The sequence below is a fragment of the Struthio camelus genome, chromosome 7 (genome assembly GCF_040807025.1).
Source record: "Struthio camelus isolate bStrCam1 chromosome 7, bStrCam1.hap1, whole genome shotgun sequence".
Lineage (NCBI taxonomy): Eukaryota > Metazoa > Chordata > Aves > Struthioniformes > Struthionidae > Struthio > Struthio camelus.
The window spans coordinates 33,167,897-33,192,128 of NC_090948.1; the positions used below are offsets into that span (position 1 = coordinate 33,167,897).

At 41.7% G+C, this 24,232-nt stretch overlaps 2 protein-coding genes and 1 non-coding gene across 5 annotated transcripts in view; 2 read left to right on the forward strand and 1 right to left on the reverse strand.

Moving 5' to 3' along the window:
• PARG (poly(ADP-ribose) glycohydrolase) overlaps positions 1–4,577 on the reverse strand; it is a 76,849-nt gene extending 72,272 nt beyond the window's left edge. Inside the window, exons 1-2 of one of the 3 annotated variants that reach the window (XM_068950641.1) lie at positions 4,412–4,577; positions 1,164–1,230 (exon numbers count right to left, since the gene is read on the reverse strand). In XM_068950641.1, the coding sequence (XP_068806742.1) occupies positions 1,164–1,230; positions 4,412–4,577 (233 nt within the window). Of the gene's footprint in view, positions 1–1,163; positions 1,299–4,411 lie in introns of those variants that run through there. The other 2 variants (XM_068950643.1, XM_009685638.2) reach the window with 2 other exon arrangements.
• A 363-nt stretch (positions 4,578–4,940) lies between these two features.
• On the forward strand, positions 4,941–22,663 carry LOC104151065 (mitochondrial import inner membrane translocase subunit Tim23). The gene is made up of 7 exons (XM_068950676.1): positions 4,941–5,143; positions 5,591–5,649; positions 8,994–9,087; positions 9,315–9,399; positions 11,795–11,853; positions 14,031–14,141; positions 22,163–22,663. Exons 1-7 carry the CDS (start codon positions 5,050–5,052, stop codon positions 22,276–22,278), a joined length of 618 nt encoding a protein of 205 aa, XP_068806777.1. The 5' UTR covers positions 4,941–5,049; the 3' UTR covers positions 22,279–22,663.
• On the forward strand, positions 10,934–11,134 carry LOC138067925 (small nucleolar RNA SNORA74). Its single transcript, XR_011142398.1, has one exon. It is a non-coding gene; the product is annotated as a small nucleolar RNA SNORA74 (small nucleolar RNA).
• Positions 22,664–24,232: the final 1,569 nt, after the last annotated feature.

A 24,232-nucleotide genomic window follows, 5' to 3' on the forward strand; every position in this document is an offset into this window, starting at 1 on the left:
AATGAGAAATCAAATCTTAAAAAAAAATACTGTGTTAAAATTCAAATAAAATAAACTAAAATCATTAAAGTTATCAGCAATAAAGAGGCATATGAAACGTTCACATGACTCGACCTTACTGTTTAAAACTGGCCAGGCTTCAATGCGGCAGTGAGGCTGGAAGAGGGCATATAAAAACAATACTCAAGAGGGAATTTGAAATAAAGATTCGTTTACTCCTTCAGTATCATTTTAACGTCTCTTTGCTCCACTACAATCCATGGGCCTGTAATCAAGCTCTCTGGACATCTGTATTAATCGTTTTCTTAAGTTTCCTTGTCTTTTGTTGATCATTTTAGCACTGCTATGGATTATCTCTAATTAACAACAAACATTACTGGAAAATAAACCATCGTATTTACATTTGGGATCACGGAAAAGTATCGTCTGATATTCCTTTGCACCAGACAGCATTAAAATGAAACTCAGAAGAGTTTAATTGTCTTGCCAACATTGCTACTGCCAGACTACATCAGAAGAAGGCATCATCAACGCTTACTTGGCACTATTCAATAGAGAAACTTTTATAACACCTTTCCCAAAACAATTTGAACGTATAGTTGAGCATCTTACAAACTGCAGTCCAAATTAAATTGTGTTGCATGTGCTTATACTATGACAGTCAATTGAGATGAAGCAAAACTAATTTTGTCTGTAAATTAACAACAGAATTAAAAGAACCGTGAGTGCAATACAAGACCATCGGCCGAAATCTGAAAATTATTATTCCCTACGTTAAACCAAAATAAAAGCAGATCTGTTTACTAAGGACATTACCACTAACCTGATCTAATCGCTTTCTACCACTTAAAGTGGCAGGTCTCTTTTGCCTTCCATTGCTGCACATTCCCATCTTTTTCCTTGCAAGAGAACAAGTACTTACTCACCTAAATGGCGTGCTGATTCGGGAAGCCAAGTCAGCAAAAAAAATTTGTTTTGCTGGTTAGCTTTCAGTAGTGAAACTCTGTCAACTAGTTATCCATGGGAGACGTGCCCAGGCAAGGAAAGCAGCAGAAACAGGGGTGCCTTTTTTCAGTGGCTAGCTGTATTCACAAGCCACACTTAGTTCTCCACAGGCCCACTCAAAGAACACAACTTTTGAATAGGTACGCTGTACATTTTACCTTTTGGACTCAGCCGTCTGGGGTCCTTTATTCTCCAACCAAGCGGTAATTGTCCGTTGTTTACAAACTGAAAAACCACAATCCACTACATTATTACCTGAAACATCATAACGTTACAACATGATTGCATTTGAGTAGGATAACTTATACTGAATTAAGGTAAAAGTACCTCAATTAAATCTTTATTATCACCTCTGCTATAGGAAGCATCCAGACTAACATTATTAATATTACACGTGACGCAATGTTTAATTTGTAATGCAGTCAGTAGCCATAGCTTCTGTAATAACCCCTACAAATGCCGAGCTTGTTTTGGTTTTTTTCCCCCTCCAACACTTTTCTAAAACATGCTTTAAAAAAAAAATACTTTAACTTTTCAACTACCATTATCACCTTTTATTATCACCAACACAGCGAGCCCTGAAAGACTTCTGTTGAATTTTGGAATGAAGAGGAGATGTATCATAATCAAATTTAAAAAACAAACAAACAAACAAACAACTTCCCTTTCTCTATTGAGCTGGCATCTTAGAATACCCAGGTAATGATCTTACTTGCATGCAACGTACTGTGAAACGTGAGTCTTGATATAAAGACTGTGCATGTCAAGAGTGACCAGCAGAGGGAAAAGAACTCTTTCCCCCCCTCCAAATACAAACGATTTGTAAAGGCTATCAACGCTGATTCCCCTAAACAGCAACAGAATGTGTTATGTCTTTCTTCAAATTCACTACCAACTATAAAGGTCCAGTGAATTTATCAGTCTTTTCATCTCTGTCATGTCGCTGCAGTTCAGAAAAGTTTTCAATGGAAGAACAGCCCGGGAACTAATTATCTAGAGACCCAGGAAAAAAGAAAAAAAAAAAAATCAAAGCAGTTATTTCACATCTGGAAATAAATTTACAGGATAGTAGCATTAGCGAAAGAAGGGGTTTTTTTGGTTTTGTTTTGTTGTTGTTTTTAAAGCTAATGCTAAAAATTTGGCAAATGGCTTCAGTTCCCTTTCTTTCCATTTGCCAAGAGAAGTTATCTACCTGCCACTGCTGACTATTCAAGGTGTCTACTCACTGCTGTCAACTGGATAAGTAAATTTTGCAATTTGCCTATTGCAAGAGCAGTTTTGCACAACATGTAAATTAGTACAACAGATCTAGCTATCTTGATTCATAGTCACTACCAGAAGACTCAGCATTTTATTGCAAAAGGAGTTCTGTAACTTTTTCATGCCATAGCTAACTTCAAGGAGAGAGACTGTTTCACAGGTACTTCCCTAACATTCAAGGCCATGAATGCTACTTTCTGCACAGCTGGCTACCAACATTCTTATCAGAAGTACAGAATTTCTTGCATGAATAGGTCATGTCCAGAAAATATTTAAAGCATTTCAAAATTTTCTGAAACTTAGCACAACCAAGGGTGCAAAGTTGCCAGCATTTGACCAGGTCACTGCGTCAAGCCATAGGCAGATGAGGCACAGGCATGTTTGTGCCGTACTCAGCCATTCAGCTTTTCGAAAATAACTCAACTTCACTCCACCTAGACAACAACAAGAGCCTTTGGCAGATTTTATGAAGCGAAAACTGAAAAAAATTGTATTTCCAAAGATCCATTAAAACTTAAGAATATTAGTTATTCTGTTGTTTAATCAAATTTTCCTCTTCTTATATTTCAGACCGCCAAGAGGAAAGGGGAGCAAAGCAGCCAGATATGTTGAAAGATGCGATAAATAAATCTCTGCAAAGTCAGCCTACTACCTCTTGAGGAGCGACCTTGTGTTGAGAGAGGAAAAGTTATTAATTAGCACAATAAGGAGAAATGGCAGCGGCAGCAGCTTCAGAACAGAACAAGATCACTTTGGTTTGGGAACTTTCACATCTGACTAGCCCTTTAAGCTCCAAAACCAAAGTAACATGTATTATTTTTCTTTAACACTACTAACATTTGCTTTTACTACTGATAAGGTGGTAAAAGCATAAAAGGCAAAGACAACATATGCTTATATTCAGTGTAAACAATAACTTTAGTCTTTAGCTTTGCTATTTTTTTTTTTTAAGGGATTCAAGACTCCATAAACAAAGCCATTTCTCAGATTCTACCACAGAGGAAAACTACTGAATTTTTAGAAGATGATTCTTATTTATCACTTTGTGAATGTGCATATGTATACTATCAAATGACTATCTACGCAAAAGTAGCCTCTCAGTTACTTGCTACTGAGCCCTAAGTCACCAACTCAGGTACAGGAAAAATATAAGGAATGCTTTTTTTTTTCCTCCACCATATTCCTTTCTGTTCCTGAAACATACACTTTGTTGTGCATTAAAAATTTTAACAGCACTAGCTCCAAATAAAATAACATTGCGAAGCCATGCTAAAGCTTCTTCCACACAGTTTTGTAGCACATTACAGCACTAGCAATGCCCTTGGCCTGTAGCGATGGGCACAGGGTGGCCACATGCTTTCCTGTGAGCTGGTGGGACTCTGTCACTACTCCGAGCTCACCCCACCGCCACAGCGTGGCATAACACTATGCTCAACAACGTAATTTCTGTCACAGCAAGTATTCGTCCTCACACACACTAACCGCCAAAAATACTACCTTGTGGTAGTTCACGCACCACGTGGATGATTATGCTGTTACTGGAAGTTTGCAGACAACCAGGCAGGTACACACAGCACTCTACACTCAAAGCTTTCTCCAAAACGAAGCAGCATGGACTGCTAGACACAGTAGGGCTCTGATACGCAGCCACGCACTGGCTTCCGGGAGCTAAATTAGGGTCCCATCTCAGCCCTGCCCTCGAAGCCAGGCTCGGGGGAGGCTACGCACATCAGTGCAAGCAGCCTCTTGCGACGTAACGTCGCCCTCCCTTCAATCCTTCACGGAAATAAAAGTACTGCAAAGATAATAACGACTACAGAAGAAACGGATATATATCCCAGGCAGGCAAAGGGGCCCTTCCCAGCCTCGCCACCCCGCCGCAAGCGCGGCCGCGGCTTTTTCGGGCCTAAAAGTCCAAAACAGAGGAAAGACGGGGTGCGGGGCAGGAGCCGAGGAGGCCGGCGGCGCGGCTCGCACGAAGCTCAGGGCCGCGCAGGCCCCACGCGCGGACCGGCCCCTCCTGCGGGCGCCCCACGCCCCCCCCCCCCAGATCAGTGAAAACGAGGGAGTCAAGAAGTAAACGGGTCGATCCGTTTTCACCGCCCAGCTCCCGCAGCCCGCCCGGCTGCTCAGGGCCGCTACAAACCTTTGTTCCCCACGGCGGTGGCGGGGCTGCCGCTGCCGCCGCCGCCGCCGGGCCCGGCCTGCCGGGGGGGCGCGGGCGGCGGGCACGGCGGCTGCTGCGGGCCGCCGGGGCCGGGGCCGAGCCGGGCTCTCTTGCGGGGGGGGTCCGGCCCGCAGCCCGCGCTCATCCTCGGCGGGCGCGGGCCCGCCTGCGCCCCCGCCCCCGCCCGCCTCAGCCGCGCGGCGCCGCCAACGGCCGCCGGGGCCGGACGGCGGCCGCCCCCCGCGGGCGGCGCGACGATGCGGCAGCGGCGCCTCTGCCCCTCCGCATCCTCCGGCCCGCGGCGCGGCGCGGCGCGGCTTAGTTTAGCTTAGCTCAGCGCGGGGCTCGCCCCGCCGCCCGCCCTCTCACGGGGAGGCGGCCAGGGCGCGGCGGGGCCGAGGCCGGCGAGGGGCGCAAGGAGCCGCCGCTGCCGCCACCCGCTGCAAAATGGCCGCCCGCCCGCCCGCCTCTCCCCTCTCACCATGGCAACCGCGCTCCGCCCGCCGCCGCCACCGCCGCCGCACGCGGGCGCCGGAAAGCAGCGCGGCGCGGGCGGCGCTTTACGGCGGCGCCGAGGTCGTTGGTGCGGGCGGTTGGCGGCGGGGCCCGGCGGCGCCATGGAGGGCGGCGGCAACTCCAAGGGCACGGGCCTCGGCGGCCTCTTCGGCGCCGGCGGGGGCTACTCCCACGCGGACCTGGCCGGGGTGCCGCGTGAGTACCGGCGCGGGGGGAAGATCTCGCCGCACCCGGAAACCAACATGGCGCGGGGGCCGGAGGGGAGCGGAGCGGCCGCGGAGCTGCGGGCCGCCAGTGGGCCCGGTCTCCCGCTTCGCGTACGGGGCCGGGGGGGGGGGGGGCCGCGCTCGCCTCGGCTTCCCGCGTGTGGGTTGGGGCGGCGATCACGCGTTTCTTTACAGCCAGTCCCTTAACGATGACTCCGTGTCGCCTAGCGCCGTGACGGAAACGTGGCGCGTACCCTGTGCATACCGGTCCGTAGCGCTTCTTATAAATAGGTGCTTCTCAGTACTGTTTCTCTCTTGTTGCTTACGTTACGGCAACATCCTCATTGCCTCCGCTCACTAGCTCTGCCCTTTTTACGTCGCTGGACTTGAAATTATCAGAGGAAGTGGTGTCAAAGTGTTCCTTCTTTTCTTTCAGTAACTGGAATGAATCCTTTGTCTCCATATTTAAATTTGGACCCTCGCTATCTAGTACAGGTGAGAAGAATAGTTGTTTTTTATTGTATTGAACTTAATTCCACTCTTGATATGGTATGTACAAAGACCTCCAAATTCATGCAGTGCTATATAGCTATATAGTGATTAACTCTTAAACAGTTGAAAGGGGATGAATGATTGTTATTACTGTTCTTAATAAAATCTTGCAGTGGCATAGTGTCTAGGACAAGAAAATCAGTTTCGATATAGAGGGTAAATGAGGCTGCTCTGTCAGCATAATAGTCTGCTGCTCCTGAAAAGAGGAGGTGTTGCTCACTTATGTTTTTCCTTCTGCCTCCCTGCTCTCGGGCATGTGGCTGCATCACTGCCCCTGCCCCACTTCTGGCACTTATCAGACCCTCCACTGAGCCCATTCAACACATAAAAGTAGCCAGAAACTATCTACCTTTTTGATGGAATGTTTTTCTGTACTGTCGTGAGTTGGATGGTTCACAAAGTGGCTGATACAAACCGTGTAACAGGCATGTGCTGTCTCTACAGCAGCAGCGAATTCTGTCCATTTCCCCCATCTCATTTCTCAGCTGAAGTGAGACTGTTAGGAGGTAAAGCTTTCAGTTTTGATCTGCAGAATAACATACTTATTGTACTTCACAGCATAGCATTTAGTTAACATAACGTGATGGCCCATAGAGCCCTGGAACTGGTTGCCCAGAGAGGTTGTGGAGCCTCCTTCCTTGGAGGTACTCAAAAGCTATTTGGACACAATCCTGGGCAATGTGCTCTAGGTGACCCTGCTTGAACAGGGGGGTTGGACTAGATGATCTCCAGAGATCACTGCCAACTTCAACTATTCTGTAATAGGCGGTCATAAGGAAAGTGAGATTGTTAAAGACCTTATGTTTTCTTTTTTTTTTTTTTCAGTTATATTAAGCATAGCCAAAAAGGTTTAAGTTAATTCAATAAGAAAGCATGTCTTAATGATTCATTTAATTATGTGGCTTGTTTTTATCTGTGAACATTAAATTTTGCTGGAGTAGCACTGAAGGTAATCAGTTGTATAGTTTCTGCTAATCTGTGCCTTTTGTTTCATGATGCACTGCATCACCACTTCTTCTGCAAGTAAAAGACTCTGAATGCAGCTGAGGGAACTGTTTTTTCTATTTCTTCTTCACTAGAAGCTGTTGTGGTCAAGATTACAACATAAAATTCCTCTAAAGGCAGTAAACAAAGGATATGTCCCTGTCTGAGGTGAATTCACTAGTGCACTTGTCTCACCTGCTGTTGTTTAATAGCGAGGAAAAAAGGGCTAGTGATTATATAGATAGATCTCTTCCCAAAATGCCACCTGACATTGTCTCATTTAGCTAGTACAGTGTATCCGGGAACACAGTATTACAAAAATAGTATGAGATGAGAGTTTTTGGAGCAAAGTTTATGTATACTAATAGATCTAAAAATAAAAAAACTTACTTTAAAAGAAAGGAAGTTTAGTGTTGATGTCATGAGTAACTTACAAAACAGATCTAAAAATACCTGTTGCTGTAACACTATAGGTTAACAGAACAGTACGTGTTGTAACACTTGACTGCTCTTGCCATTTATCACTAGGAAGCGCACTGAAATAAAAGGAAATTCCATTTAAAGACTTAAAAAAAAATTACTGTAAGGGTGGTCAAACACTGGACCAAGGGTCCCAGATTCTCCATCTTTGGAGATACTCAAAACCTGACTGGATGTGGCACTGAGCAATCTCTACAGGTGACCCTGCTTTGAGCAGATGATCTGCAGAGGTCCCTTCCCACCTCAATTCTGTTATTCTAAAAATTAATGGAGAAATACTTGCCTAAGATTTTAAAATACGAGAACCTCAATTTTTAGCCCTTGAACTTGCTTTGTGTCTTAAAGTATGTGTGGAGGTGGGGAGTCCCTTGTTTTTAAAAGCAGAACATCCATTTACTTCCAGAATGCTGAGTGCACACTCCTGCCTAGAAAAGTCAGCCTTACTGTTTACAGTCTTACATTTTTTGATCCTGGTTTTTGCTTTTCCATTATAATGGGTGCTACAATGGTGCTCATAAGTTTAAAGTCCTCTTTCTTTTTTCCTTCTCTTAATGCAGGCACAAACCAATATGTTTTCTGCAATGCTTTTATCTTCACCAGGTATCCATTATAAAATACCATACCAGGCTTAGCCATAAAGCTGGAGGGTAGGCTTCCTAGGTGGTTGTCCCTACAGAAGGGTAGAGATTACATGCAGGTGGCAATTGCTTAACTTGACTTTTTGCAGAGTAGTGGAAACTAGTAATAAATTGCTAAGTAATCACACTCAGTTTCACACTCCAAATATCTGGCTACAGGGAACCATATTACAGGTTCAGTTTATTGATAGGGTATTCAGAAATTTAGAAGCCCTATATATTATCTACATTGCCAACCACCTGAAATAATTGCTACTGTGGCTGATATAAGTACCAGGTATGGACTAAGAAAACAGCTTAGAATGCAGTTACTTGAGACTGTGGTTGTACTAGTGATGTACTATTACATAGTGGATAAACTATTAACATGACTGGAAAGTGCAGAAGCATAAAGAGAGACCTTACTACTTCGGCACCGTATCAGCATATGTGCATCTCAGCAGTGTCCAATACTGCAGAAGTGCTTTGGTTGACCTTATCTCTACACACGTGCTAGTTATCGCATGGTTGCTCTTGGTATTCATCTTTTTAGACAAATCTGTAATACGAGAACACAAGTCTATTCCTGTGGAAGAAGAACACACAAATAAAACCAAACTACCAACTACATATTTTTTAGTTCTGACCACCACTAGTTTTGAATGTATTCCTTAGTTTCTCATGTCTCCAGACCAGGTCATTTATTTCAGTGCAATGAATTACTTAGTTTTTCTTTAGTTTCAAAGTAGTGGGAAAATCGTGATGCGTTAATTGCATCAGTATAGGTTACTCTATGAAAAACAGTGCTATATAATCAGACATCGGGAGGGTCACTAAAGAGCAGTTGATCTTGTATTACCTGCTTCAAATTATAATAAGTAATCAAGCAAATGCTTGTTAAATAAATCACACAATGAGTTCCTCGGCTGCCTCATTTCATTTTTTAGAAGTTGGGACAGCTGGAAAAGGAAAAGCTTTCAACCTTTTTCTGTTTTAAAATCTTTCTTTATTCTCATTAAAATACGTAGGTGGGCTATTCCATTTGCATGTAGGTAGCAGTTACCTAGAAACACCGGTTCCTACTGTTTTCGTTTTCACTTTAGTTCATTATATGAATTAAAAAAATAACTGTAAATGTGGCTTACATTTTAAAGCAGGTATACTTGGAAAATAAAAAGTTAATAGTATTTAATTTATTTTTTCCAGGATACAGATGAGTTTATCTTGCCCACAGGAGCCAACAAAACACGAGGCAGATTTGAACTGGCCTTTTTTACCATTGGAGGATGTTGTATGACAGGTAGGTGGTAGTATTTTCTTTCCCCTCCCCCCCCCCCAACTATCCAGGTAACACTAACGAGATCTTAAGCGTCTTGTTCTTCAGTCTTTATCTATAGATTTAGATTAAACAGCTACTTGACTTCAGTCTATACACTTTCAATGTTCTCAGTGTTTGCTTCTAATATTGTTATTTTTGTTCCTTAATTTTTTTCCTTAAAAAGTAATAACTGATATTATGCTAACTAGGGGCAACATTGGGTGCGCTGAATGGTTTGCGGCTTGGCTTGAAGGAGACACAGAATATGGCATGGTCAAAACCTAGAAATGTACAGTAAGTGCTTAATCTGAAAGATGTATACACCTTAGCAACTGAGTTACTTCTTCCAGCTGGCACAGAGTTAGACCTGAATATACTGCAAAGATAAATATACTTTTGTATCTTTAGTGGGGACAACTGAGAGTCAGTATTTGTCATCAATTTATGAAGTGTCTTTGATTATAAAATTGTCAATTCAAGTTTTTTGCTTTCCAGTTAGCGACATCATTGTCCTCTGACTTGACTTAAATATGTGAGAAAGAATAAATGAAGCACCAAGTGTTGCTTTGATATTTGCTAGAAATCTGCTTCAAAGTAAAGACAATATTTTCATAGGTTGAAATAATCCCTAGAAGCAGCCCCATTTGAGGCATTTTTTGCTTTCACTTACCTGAGAGCGAGTTCTCTGAATTCTGGACCTTTCCGAAACCAGAAGAGATTAAACGTAGAAGCTGGGCCTGCCTGAATTTGCATTAAGGACAACATAGGGGCCTGCCACTGAGCGAGTGCTGCATGGCACAAGTTGTTCTTGGTTATGGCTTCCATAAAGACTCATAGCATTCCCATGTTGTCACCTCACCTGAATGTTTGAAAGAATGCAGTCAAGATAGGAATATGCTTTTCATGCAGAATGCTTCTCCTTCTAAAATTATATAGTATCAGTTGATTAGACATAACTATAGGAAAATTTAATTGCCTCGGAAGGGGGCATAGGAACCAAGAGGAGTGAAATAATGGGGGAAGGGGGGAGACATTTTCACCCTTCCACAATGCTTTGGAGGAAGGGAATATTAGAAGTTAATATTCATTAGTACAGTTTGGATTGGCTCTCATCCTTTTTAAATACTGTTTCTATGTTCTTCCTCCACTTTTCCCATCTCTACAATTAAAAGCGTGACCAAAATATTCCCTGCTATAATTATGGCTCTTCCATAATCCTCTAAATGGGGAAAGCTGTATTTTATGTATATGAAATGAGCAAAGTTGGACAAAAACATGTTGTTGAGTGCAAACTTTGACAGGTCAAGCCCAGCAGGTGGCAGTCGGTGCACAGGCTGCTGCTAGTCCTTGCTCTTCAAGGGAAAAGGCACGTTGAAGGTCATCACCTTGAAATAGCATATTAAGTTCCATGTTTTCCTGATCAGACATAGGGAAAAGACATACCCATCTAGATTTTCTTTGATTTTATCCTTTATATACACTGAGGTTTTTTTTCTGGACTTGAATTTTGCTGTTAATACTCTGTATCTCCAAACCTTGTATTTAGCTTATTAACATTGCAAAGTTTCTCATCAGTTCAAAACTGATGTAATGTTAATAAAATGGAGGGAAGGAGTAGAAGATTGCCAGTACTCTAGCCTCCTTTTTTTTCCTCCCTCGTTTCAAAATGAAATTTCCCATAATCATTTGGTTCAGGTTTACCTAACCATATTAAGTAATGGCCTGTGTCTCCCAGTGAAAATCATAAAGGAAAAGTAATGGGAAGTGAACTCAAATGAGAAGAAACATAACGTGTGACATTTTGATTGCATTAAATGATGAACTAATTTCCAGTGGTAGTCAGCTGTCCAGAGCAGTACCATGCCTGTGATAGTGTTACACTGCTGGGAGATAAAGGTCAGTCATTTCTTCTGGCTGTTGTTGTCACCGTTCTGGAGACAGCTGATGCCAGAACGAAGCGGCACTGTGCTTCCCTGAAAGCGTGCTAAGGATATGTTTTCTCTTTAGTGCTAGTCTGGAAGCATACATACGGAAATATTCAGTGCACTTTGCTTTTGTTGTGTATGCTGCCTTTGAGAAATGGCAATATGAAAGACTGCCTCTTTCCTCCCTGACTTGCTTTTGTTCAAGCTTGCCTTTGGCTCCCATCCCATTCTTTCAGGCATCACCATGCTCCCTCAAGCGTGGTCACTGCATCAGTCACACCTGCTAGAGGATCATTCTAGCTTTCTTTGAGATCTCCTATCCAGTTAAGTCAATCTAAGTGAATCAGTTGATCTGAATAGGTGCATATAGTCACCTTATGGAGAAGTTGTATTGACTAGGGCTGGAAAGTCACATTAAGGGAGAGATTGGTACAAGTTAGACTGGAAAAGAGAGGAACATTTTTCTTAAGTCTTGACAGGGCTAAATATTTCCCTTCAGTATTGCACACATTGCTATTTGTAATATGCATAGTATAGTAGAGGAGATTATGTATTACCAGGCTCTGTGCATTTCCTTCCAGTTGTATCTGTTTTTTGAATGGTTTTTTGCTTTGTTATTCTAGTTTTATTAATAAAGCAAGTGTGTAGAGTAAGTACTTCATGCCTATCATAAACCCCACAGCATTAATTTTGTAGCTTAGGACACTACCTTAGTGTAAATACAGACAGCTAAAGCTTTTAATACCTCTTTAATTCTCTTACAGAATTCTAAATATGGTGACAAGGCAAGGAGCATTATGGGCTAACACGCTGGGATCTCTGGGTAAGTAAACTTGTTATTTTGTAGGGTAAACTTAATTGATAAAGACGCAGCTATTTGAAGGGGAAGAATATACTTCAAAATTTTCATTATCAATTCTGTCAAGGGAAAAACTGCAACTTTTTCCTTTCAATCTAAGGGAAAGTCAGTAAGTATTGGAAAGGAAATTAAAGTCACTAAAAGAGGAGTTTAAGCACAAGTAGCTAGAGGCCTGGAATTAAAAACAAAATTTAGTGTAATAGAAGCAGGAACTCTAATCAGTCAGAATAACAGGAGTAACTGGGAATTATAATTGATAGTGCTTACTTGTTAATTCACAGTTTAAGGCAAAGACGTAGTATAAGTCCTTCTGAAATGATTTTAGCCCAGCTAGAAGAATCACATATGATACTGACCACATTAAATTCAAATGTGGACAGGTTAGAAAAAGAGCAGAGAAAATAATCAAAAGCCTGATGTGAAATAAAGAACTTTTCTCTGGGCTGAGCTTAGGAGAGGGTGGGGGGAGGGGAGGGGAGAAATCTCACCAGTTGCCTCAAAAAGACGACTAGAGGACTTTAAGTCAATGAAATAACCAGTACACTGTAGAATAGAACTATTTGGGTTTTTCCCCCCCACCCCCCCATCAATCTTACATGAAGGAGAGATGCTCAGTTATTCCAAAAGAAGAAATCCAAAACTGATAGAGAGATGGTTTTGAAATAAAAAGTATGGAACTTACTCCCTCACAATATGGTACTGGAAGAGAAATTAGCAATGCTTAAAACAGATTATAATTATTTCTAAATGGGGTTATAATACAGTAAGTTTTGAAAAATGAAAAGTGTAGGCTAAGTTACATTTATTACATTTTGTTCCAGTCTTATTTCTAAAGAGTAGATTAGTTTGCCACTTACTCCAGACATCAACTTTTGAGGCATCATATAGAGGCCATGATCAGAGTTGGGATTCTGGACAACACTGAGCATGGCAGTTTCCTTGATGAGGTGCATATTGCCTACATTTTTTGTATTGTCAATTCTGACTAATCAAAAAAAGTCCAAAAACAGGTGTTAGTACACTGCAGTTCAAGGTTTCAGGGTAGGTGAAACATTAACAGTTTTTTTTCCAGCTGTATTTGAAGAAAGATTACTCAAGAAAGCATTTGTAAATGTACTCCAGTAACAAATTAATTTCTCTCATAAAATGCGGCCTCCAAAACATAGTATTAAGCAGAGAACCTGGTATTTTAGGAGCTGATATTAGCTCCCCCTTTTGCTAGTTACCAGAGAAGTTCCTTGCAAGGAGGTGAAGTATTTTGCATTTCAGTTCATTTGTGCAGTATTTTTTGTAACTCAAAGACAACTTTGTCACTGCTGTCAATTTTTGTCATTCTCTTCCCAAAGAAAGGTAGCAAGAGCTGTGTTAAAGCATTTTAAAGTATTTTTTTGAATAAAGCTCATCCTTTTCCTCATTGTAGTACTGCATGCTGCTAAGACCAGGTAAAAATATCCTTGCTTACGTTGAGCAGAGAAAGATGTTACTGTTCCTCTCGTTGACTGTAATATGGCTGCTTATGAAGGATTTAAACGATTTTTAGCAGAAGTATGTTTCTCATTCTTGGAGGAGGGATGGATTAAAGCCATATATCTTTTCTGCTCTGATAAGAGGACATACTCTTCTGTTCTTTGTCAGCGTGAAACATTTGATACTTGATTATATCACAGGTGCTTTCTGGCCGAGGGGCAGGGTGGGCAGGAGAGAGTCCCCCTCCGCCTTCAAAAGGCATGGGTTATATGTGCATCCAATATTAAAAACCCACACATGTCTCTAAATCTGTTCCAGACCAGGCTCCAGAGTTATCTAGGGCTAGGGACAAAGTTTTCATGTGCAGGCAGAGTTGGAGCTGCTCTAAGTATCAAATCTGATATCTTCATGACACTAGGTGTCACGAAAAACGTTACTTAATTCTCTAGCCAGAGTCTGGTGATAAAGTGTTATCTGTAAACTAGAAATAGGGCTGAAAAAGCACCGGAGACAGGATTTGCTAGAGATTTCCCCCCCCCCCCCCCCACTCCTTAAGTAAAGTTCTGTGCTTTCAAAAGCATAGCCTAAGTAGTTACACCAAGCCTAAAGCCTAAGCCTTATTTCTCAGATAAAGGGTTTAGTTCATTTTTTCAGTATGTTTATTTTTTTCCCAGCTCTGCTTTACAGTGCATTTGGAGTCATTATTGAGAAGACACGAGGTGCAGAGGATGACCTGAATACCATAGCTGCTGGAACCATGACAGGAATGCTGTACAAAAGCACCGGTAGAGTGGCAAAATGTTTCTAGTGTTCCTTTTGTGCTTTATCCAAACTATTAGGAACTCGTTCCTTTTTCTAAATCCAGTCCTAGTCCTGCTTTGAAGATTAACAGTGAAAAAATGGTTTATTAGGAATATAAACAAAAAGCTATATTCTAGTTCTATAAGGTCCAGTCTTCTGGTATTGCAGCCACACTATGGTATGAATCACTTGTTACAAGGAGTTTCATCTTGAAGCAAATCAACCTATGTTCTGTGTATTCTTTTCCTGTCTTTCGCAGTGGACTTGAGACTGTTTTTATGCCTGCTATACCTGAAAAAATATAGCTAAGAAGGAGCTGTTTTGTGTATTAGCTGAACACTTATAACTCCGAGTAAACATCTAGCGAGTATATGTGTAATGGACAATTTGGCTTTCATGATTATTAGTCCTGTGCAAGCTTGAAAGAATCCAACTTAATTTGTCTAGAAAAATATAAATACTTATTTTAAAGTATAAATTTCCCTTATGTAGTCTTGCTGTGTGGAAAACAATGTGCTATTGGGGGGGAATATTAAACTATTAGGTCTCAGTTATCTGATAGATTTATTTATGCCAAAAAATGAAGAAATTAAAACAAAGCCATCTACTACTGAGGTTAAGCAACAGTAATCAGAAAGATTGGACAGTGAGACTGTGACCTTCTCTAAGCATTCATGAAGCCCTGGTATTCTTCCAGTACAATCCTAAATATAGTTTAAGAAAAAAATTACTTAATAGTTTAGAAGATTGCTTCCAAGCAAGTGAAAAATCAGAAATTCAAATCTAACACAAATCCTTGTGTTCCCCCCCCCCCCCCCCCTTTAGGGAAGAGATTGTGGTAAACCTGAGGTTTTATAAATCCATATCATTAGAGTATGTAGAAGGAAATGGATTTTTTTTTTAGATATTTACATAGCTGTTTGAAATTGTCTAATCCTTGCATAGTGATCAAAACCAACAAAATGTTATTTGAGAACAGCATGAATGTAAGGTTAGTTTGTTGCTGAGTATTGAATTGTTTGCAGAAGAAAGGGTTTGACCTTCATCAGCAGAACTTCTGTTAGTACGTTTTACAGGCTGAACATTTGGAGGTAGTAGTTAGAGAACTACTGGGTACCACAGATTGGGGGAGGAGAAGTATTTTATAAGTTTTAAGTAACTTAATAAAGGTTTGGCTATATGGTTCATCTGTATTTTACAGAGCAAGTACTAGAATTAACCAACGTGGTTTTTACGTGTCTAACTGAGCCTCAGTGTCTTGGGCTTGAAGGTCAGCTCTATATATGGGGTTAAAACAGGTTGAGAAGCCTTATTTTCTTGTGGTCTTGAGCAACTGAAAGCCAAGTAATTGGCTTTTGCAGCCTTATAAATACTAGCTTGTGCACTTAACCTTGCAAGACCATATAGCTCTCATGTAATTGGTTACTTATTTGGGATTTTAAGTGGTATGCCAGATTGCAAGCAAACAGCTGGTTAGGATAGCAGGACAGGAGTTTAACATTTTCTGTAGGAAGTTATCATTAAGGAGAACTGCTGTCTTACACTTCAGCAGAAGTTCCCCCCCTTGCCTTTCAGACCTCTAGAAACTGTATTATGCATAATACTGCTTTTTTGGAGCAGTGTAGCCATGGATAACTGCTCCAGTCACATGCACTGTCATAGACACTACAAAATTAAAAGTTTTTCTTACTAGAGTGCAGTGGGACTTTTGTTCTGTAACATAGTATCTATTGCACTAATAGTAGCATCCATAAAGGTAGATGAAGTAAGTCTGTATTCATTACAGTATCCTTTTTTAGTGTATCCTGCATGTGAAACGGTGCACAAACTGAAAAGAAACCTTTTCAGAGTATACATAGAATTTGAGTGGTAGAGTAGACTCTAAAGGACAAGGATTCTTAAAGTGAAAAAGAGATTCCCATCTGTTCCAAGATTAATTCCAGTTTTACTTTCAGGTCTCTAGAGATTTTTCCCTAATGCTCTATCCTTCTTGTTTTGTCTCCAATGTTTGTGTGCTTCTTCTCCTGTCACGTTATGTCAGAATACCCTTCCTAATTCTCTGTGGTAAAACCTTCCCTGTAAAAATTATACCTTTTGCTAGCATCAGTATATATTTGGGGGGGGGGGGTGTTAACAGCACATTGGCTGATCCCTTTGTCCAAAGAGATCTATAGCTTCCATGCTTGGGATGAAATTAACTACTGTGATTACTTACTAGCTTCTAGCAATCAAAGTACAGTATTAACTTGATAAACTAGATTTGCAACTTCATGCAAGCCGCATTTTGAATTCACAACTTACACTGGATATTCTGGACAGCAGTTAAGTGAACAATGAAAACATCTCTTTTTGTTCCTTTGCCAGTGGCTTATGAAGTAGAAGCGTTATGAAGTAGAAGCGTTGTTGCAATAATGCCCCGAGCCATTAAGCAAAACTTAATTTGTTTACTTTTCCCAGGTAGAAACTATCCTGTAAGACATTATTACTCTTAGAGAAAGACTAGTTTTTCTCCTTTGGCCTTCTTCGAGTTTCCAAAAATATAGTCACAGTTTCTGGGGAAAGTGTTTATCCTTTGTTCTTAGGAGCTATACATTCAAGCACAGTTTCTTGTATTTAAAAAAAAAAAAGCACCTTTGACTTTGTCAAATCTGTTCTATTTTTACTAAAAGAGAATCTGAATTCTTAATTCCACTAGGATGGATTTTTCATTTAGGAAGATATGTATTCTTCAGCTTCAAAAAAGGCAGAAACTAAAATATTTTGACATCATTGTATTAGCCTCTGAAAGTAGCAGTGGTAAAGGAGGCAAACGGTGTTAGAAAAGAGCGAGCAAAAATCAAGATGATGATTGTCACTATATACTGTGTCACTATTGCACCCTTTCATCAACTGTGTACACAGTTCCAGTCATCATGTTATGAAGAAAGGTATAGTTGGGCAAGACCTTTACACCCTGCCTCAAGCATACACTATTGATCAGTCAGGAAAAAGATACTGAGCTAGGTGGGACTTTGGTCTGACCCAGTGTGACAGGCATTAATTTCTGTTTATTGAAACTCTTGACAGGGAGTTCACTGGGCAGAAATTTAAACAACCTTTAACTCATATCTGAAGGTTGCTCACATTGTAGATGTTCTCTCTTAGATAGTTTTGTTTCATTTGGAGGTTAGGGAATAAGAGTGATTTAATTTTTAAGACATAAACTGGATCCATTTGTTTTACAGTAGGAACCTGATGCTAGGTAGAATCTCTCATGCCTTTTGCGCAGGAAGTGTTACAGAACGTGGTATGCAAAGGTGTGCACCTGAAGAGAAGGGAGACACGTGCTAACGAGAACTAAAGGGAACAGTTATCCTTTTAAGACCTCAGAACACAACCCTGAAAGCCAACACATTACAAATTAAGAAGGGCTAAATGCTTTATTGCTAGCAATTAAATCTGGCCAGAGGTAAAGATAACTTCGGTGACCTTTAGTGGGTAGGAGTTCAGGGCAATTGAATTAGCTAAGTGCATGTGGAATGTAAAAGTCCCTTCCCTTTGGGCTCACGTGTATTTTCTTTTGGGACAAAAAGGTTTTTTGTTGTTTTCCTTGTAGGACAGGAAGATGTTTACTGACTGCTGCAGTTATGGCTCTGGATATCTTGCTTTTCTGCAAATAAGGCAAAAAATTAAACAATTTGCTTCTGAACTGCAAACATAAGGGCATTTTATAAAATTAGAACCTCTGTTTAAAACCACTTCTGACATGAAAGCAAGTTTATAGGCCAATTACTCAAATGGTGTTTGTGAAAGGGTTTTGTTTAAGGTCTGAAACAAGAGAAGTAAAAGGTGAGGGCAAAGTATAAGGAGATGTTACATGCAACAGCTTGTTGAGGCTTTCTTTGTTATTCAAAAGCTAACCTCTAAGAATACCTGGGGCATCTGAGTGCCTTCTCCCCTACTCTCAGGAACAGAAACAGAACTCAGCTCTTACTGTTAGTGATCTGCAGGGTTCTTGCTGCCATTTACAGCAACTGCAGTGGTCTCCTGTAGTTCAGGTGCTGCTTTTTTTCACTCAGTGAGAAAACAGTAATTTAATACATGCAGAGTAATCTCACCAGTTTTAATACCTCTAAGCTTTTAAATGAAAATGTAAATTCTTCCACTTTTTCTAATTTAGCCTTCTCACCATAGTTACTGCAGGAAAGTTTCCCCATTTCAAGCTTTGTTACTTCTGCATTTTAACCACACCACTGTCTTAGTTGCAGCAGTTTGAAAAGGGAACATGTTTGTCTAGGATGTTTTTTGTTTCCAAAAAGTTAATCACATTTCCCCAGTAATTACTGTACCCACAGACTTTGTCCACACTTGCGAGATTTCATGCAACTCCCATGGGGGAGCAAGAAGCTTTAGAATTTCTTCCTGACATCGGGCCACCCACAGTTTCACCAGACGCCTGTGCCCAGTGGTTGAGAGGGCCTGATCGGCTACTGCTCTGCTTGAAGTCAGAGCAAACTGAGGTTGCCTTGTATGTCTAAAAAGTTAAGCCCTTTAGACCATTTCAAATGGTTTTTGTTCCCAGAAGCCCTGAAGGAAAAAAGTTGTTTGAATTCTAAACATCTGAGAGAGACTGGAAGCCAGAAAACTAATTCCAACTTAACTGTTACATTTCCTTTGTTTGGCATAAATATAGGAGTTTGGGCTCCCAGTTCAGGTATTCCTAATGTTTGCCATTAGATGGTTCTTGCTTTAACCAATATTTCCTGGGATGTTTTCAGTAACACGCTCTGAAAAGTCTTAGCTATTTAATAGAGGCATTAAAGTCTTAAACTGAAGATGTTCCCTCATGTAAGTCATGGTTTTCCTTAGCATACAAGTCAAATTCAGTGTTAGGGAGTGGGCCACGCGGCGAAGCAGTACAAAGCTGTGCTAGAATGCTCTGGGCCATTGCATAGTGTGCGCTGAAGCAGATTTTAGATGTATAGAAGAGGGACAATACTTTATGGTGAAAGTGTTATCAGCTAAAACCAAACAAAACTAAATTATCAGTCAGAGAGCATCAGATGCATCTTTAGAAACCCATAGCAGCTTCTGACCTATCTTGCAAGTTGTCTGATCTCAAAATACCTGCTTCCAGAAACGTCTGTCAGCTGGAACTTTAAGTTATCTTATTCTGACATGCAATAAGAGAGGCTTACAGCCCCACGTTTCTAGCAGGGTTTGCCAGGGCAGACTTGGTATCTGAGGCTTGCAGAGAGTGATTGCAGAGGAGGGTGAGAACTTGGTCTATCATGCAAACACAGCTGGTATGGGGGTGGAGAATTTTTTAAACAAGGTAATCTCCACAGAGGGCTTAACATTTCCTGCCCAGCAACTGGGCTGTATTCTACCCTGCACTACTGTTTGATGCCTGCCACAGACCTGGAAGTATTTACTCAAATACAAATCTAGACAGTTAGGGAAAGGAAAGGCTTAAAAAAAAAAACCACTTTTGTGGCTCTGTCAGACAGCAGACGACTAACAAAATAAATCACTGGCAAAGTTTTGTAGCAGAAGCATAGGAAACCTGGTAAGAAACATTTTTAAATGCATTTTCTTGGAATTTTTCCCAGCTGACTCAGTAGTGCACCTGTACCAACTGCACAAGTTTACTCTCAGTTTATGAAACAGACTTCCACTGAAGTGAAGTACAAGGGACTCTAAGTTGTCTGCAGACCTACAGACTGCTCTAGGCTGGTGTGGTTGATGCTTGGCCCTCACCACATGAGAGCATTAACAGTGCCTGGTGTTAGGAGCAGTACGTGCAAGCAGCTCTGTATCTGAGTCTGTATGGAAGCTAGAAAGTGACTTAGCTATCCAAATTAGAGAAGATGCTTCTCTTGTACCATATTGCTTCCCAGAATCTGAAACTAGACTCGATCAGCTGACTTCCAGCTATCTTTTTGCTATGGGAAGAATAGGCATTTAAGGGGAAAAAATTGAACTTAGGAGGCAGGGAAGAGACTACAGGATAGTCATAGCTCTGTCCTACCTTGTGTTCTGTGAGGGAGTTCCAGGTTTCTTGCATTTTTCCCTGTATACCCACCTGATTAAGAGCCCTCTTTGGGGGTTTTTCCTATGAGCAGTTACTTCCTAATGTAAAGAGTGGGAGGAGGTCTAAGGTTTTATTCATTTTCCCAGAAATAACAAAGTAGTAGGGGTTTTATATTCTCACATATTTGTTTTGCACATTTGTTTTGTCCTTCAAATTTCACTTACAGCTTTTTGCCAGAAGCTGGTTGCTGCTGAACAGTTGTGTTCCCAGCTGCAACCTCCTCATATAAAAAAATTTGTGCTACAAATTTAGGATGAATTATCGAAAACAGAAGTCTACATTCAGGTTCCTAAACACTGGTTTAGACACCTAGGTGAGAGGTATGGCTTTTGTTACTCCTCAGAGCTTTACTGAGAGCTGTTGGGTTTGCAACAGCTACAGAAGTGGGACCCACTCAGTAAGGCTTTCTGAAGATGTGGCTGTAATCTTTTATCCCAAGAAGGACCCCCAGATCACCACAACTAATCTATCTGCAAAATGTCTAGAAAGAATGGCTAGATACAACCTCTAGTACTGAGTCCAGCTTCTGCTCTCCCCTCTACAGCTTCCTGGTTTCAGTACGTGCCTGGGCAACATAAATAAGTTTAAGATGTAACCGCTCTGATGAGATTCTGCTTAGTAATGCAGCACATATAACGCAGCCTCGGGCTAGCTGACGCCAACAGCTCCTTGCCCCACTACAAGCCTAAATGCAATTCAAGGAAGACAGTTTTATGACCTACTACAGTGAGGGAATAAAAATAAAAAAGCCACGCACCCCACCCAGATTACTAGGATGTGTTTCTTTCCAAGTCTGAGGAACCCAAATTCCTTTGTCAGTTTTACCAATAAATCAGGCAGGCTTTATCTAGCTGTGAGCTGAAAATGACCTTACTCTGTATCCTGTACACATTATCGAGCTTGCTTCCTTTGGTATTGATAAACACTGCAGTATCAAACTTAGTGAAGTTTCCCTACGTGTTGAGGGTCATGGTCTCAGGTGTTCCTGCACATACAGTGTATTCTGGGGATTTTTCCAAGGCACTTTCAACTACTGAGAAGAAAAAAGTTCTACCGTTTAGTAAAGAGTGGCGAAAATCTCCATGTCTGCTGTATATCACAGCTTTGACATAGGGCGTGGAACAGAGTTGTGATGCCATCGGACTCCTAGCACCAGTCAGTTGCATTGACAGCTGGTAGTAGCCAGCCTTGCACTGTTTTTTTTACCTCCACAACTTTATTTTATTGTTTGTGTAACTAAGTTTTTGCCATTGCAAGATGACTGAGGATTAATACTAGTAAAAATTCAGTGGATGCTCTATTAAGTCCTTGCTAATTGATCCCTTTCATCTACTTCTTCAGTTTTTTCAGAAATTCCAAAAACCGGAAAGCAGTGCTAAGTTCTATGTGCTGGCCCTCATGAAGCTCTGGTACCCCAGATCATGTCCACATCAGCTGCTGTTGCCACGACTTATTTCCATCCTGCCCTTTCCCCTTCCTCCCAAACATACTTACTGTAGCTGACAAACACAATTATTATTCCTCAGCTGAAATTCTAAATATGAGACTCTTAAAGCAGGAAGAGATCATATCTGCCTATAAGCATCTGTGATGAGGACAGATGAAATAGGTAAAGTATGAGTTAGGAAAAGCCACGTTTGCTTCAAGTGTCCTGTAGCGATTTAAGGCAGTAGTGCAACAGTAGTTTAACTGAAAGTCACGCTGGCCAAATTAAAGTCAGGATCAGAAGTGACCCATATTTTCTTGAATCTGGCAGTACATTTGAGGGGCAGGTAGAACAGACACCCCTTGTAGAAGGTTACTCAAAAAAAAGCAAAGTTGTGTTGTACTTAAGATGCTTCGGGATTCACACGGCTTCTCGGAAGTTGCTGTAGCTGGCTATTTCCCTGAATGTGACTTAATAGGCTTTTAATCTTTTTTCCCCCCCCTCAGGTGGACTGCGTGGGATAGCACGAGGCGGCATTGCAGGTCTGACGCTTACTGGCCTCTACGCTCTCTATAACAACTGGGAGCACATGAAGGGCTCCATAGCCCGGCAGTCCCTCTGAGCAGGGCAGCCAGCGCTGGACAGAGGACGTGCTTGCATAGTCACGAATCAAATCGGTTGTGAGATCTGTCTGGTGCCCGTTACTATTTTATTTACAATTAGCACTGAAGGAAGCTATCATGCTGGAAGGAACCTCTTGACACGATTTAGCTGGACTGGCCCTTTCCTTCCTGCCAGCCAGTCGCTGGAAGCGGCAACGTTTGTTGGACTGCAAGCGAACAGAGTGGCCACCAGGATCCAGTCTCCCTGACACATTCACCAACTAGCCCCGGGGCAGAGCTGCAAGGCGTGCTCAGGCCCCATAGTTGTACATGCTGCGCCACCAGGTTTGTTCAGTTGCGTGTACTACACCAATAGCGCTGCATAATAAAGTTTGTGTCCACAGAGCTATTTACTGCAGTCTTTCAACATCCATCACCCCATCAGCCAGCATGCAGCAGCTGGAACAAGCCAGACACAGGGCAAGGCTTGTTACTCTTACAGCATAGGGTAAGCTGTAAAAAAGGATATCATAATAAATAAAAAGGGTGGTAGTTATGCAACACTCTTCCTATGCTTTGCTGTTCTTACTGCTGCTAAGACAAGAGTCTGCCAAATCCAGTGGCTCTCTTATTTGCTGTTTAGTTTCAAAAGGCTAATGTGGTAAAATCATGAGGGAATTAGTGGGTGGGAGGAAGTGCACAAACAGGCTGATTATCTCCTGATGTGAGATGATGGTGAGGCAGAGCAGGCAGGGGTTGACTCGACTCCCTTATTTGTGCTAACACTTCAAAAGAGTTAAAATTAAACCATTTACTGAGCAGTGTTTGCAGATAAGTTAAATAGCAAGTGGTTATTTGGTTCTGTAATTAGAGTTATTATATAATAGCTCCTCCCTCATTTTTTTTTAAATAGAATCTGCAAACAAGTTTGAGACAACATGAAGGTAGAGAAAGAGAAGAGTGAGGAAACGTATGGCTTGGTAGGCAACCTAATGCAAAACAAAGGGTTGCTTTACATGGGTGCTCCCTGTTGTACCTAACAAAAGTACAAATAACAGAAAAACAGTAAATGGAAGACGCCAGCACTTACCTTTCTTTGAACAGTAGCATAGCTTTGCCTAGAAGCTTGCTTCTTCAGGAGGAAGAGGTGGCTGCTGAGACTAGCTTTTTATAGAGAGAGAAAGAGCATGCTAATGGGCTCTAGGTAACGAGCCTTCACAGTTGAACTCAATTAGCCTTGCTTGCATACCCGTTCAAAGTAGGTGCTTTATGCCAGCACATAATTAGATCTGGCACGAAGGAAAGAAAACAGTTTTTTTTCTGACCTGCTTTGTAAGTGCTGTTTTCTGGTAATCCTTACTTGGGCTCTGCTTTTTTAGCAGGTTGTATACTAAACTACTGTTTACTGTGTACTACTGTTGTGGTATGAGCGCTAGACCTCCCAGCAGGCGTTTTTCAAGGGCCGTACCACCAAAGAACCTGCGTCCTACGCGCAGGCTGCAGTAAGGTGATTGGGCATCAGCCACGCGGTGCTGTCAGGTGGACATCTGGAAATGCGTGCGCTGCCTTCCTCATGAGCTGCCTTTTCTCTCCCCTCTGACATCAGTGAGTTCCTCCCCTCCCTTTTTTGTTGGTCACCTCTACTGTGCACCTGCACTCCTGCCCTTTACTGTAATGGACAAAGGATTGTTGACTGGCTTTTTAGTGTCAGGAGCTGAGCAGTGTATTGTTTAGTTTTGCTAGAGACTTTCTCAGGACCAAAGTATGACCCAGGAGCTCTCTAAATAAAATGGGAAAGCTGTGAATCATCGGATGTCTTTATTCCTTTAGGTGCAGTGGGGATAGCGTAGAAATGAGCTTCTAAGATCGACGTTGCCACAGCCTTGAGGCTTGGTCAACTGTTGGGACAAACTAGTGTGTTATCTGTTGTGTAGTAACCTCAAATTTCCTGGAACTGCCTGAGGGGCAGAACAG

Bases quoted from the DNA above. Each gene is read 5' to 3' on its own strand.
- LOC104151065 (XM_068950676.1), top strand. From the start codon at position 5,050: ATGGAGGGCGGCGGCAACTCCAAGGGCACGGGCCTCGGCGGCCTCTTC. The intron at 5,650-8,993 runs GTGAGAAGAATA...TATTTTTTCCAG, and splicing joins ACCCTCGCTATCTAGTACAG to GATACAGATGAGTTTATCTT. The intron at 11,854-14,030 runs GTAAGTAAACTT...TTTTTTTCCCAG, and splicing joins TAACACGCTGGGATCTCTGG to CTCTGCTTTACAGTGCATTT.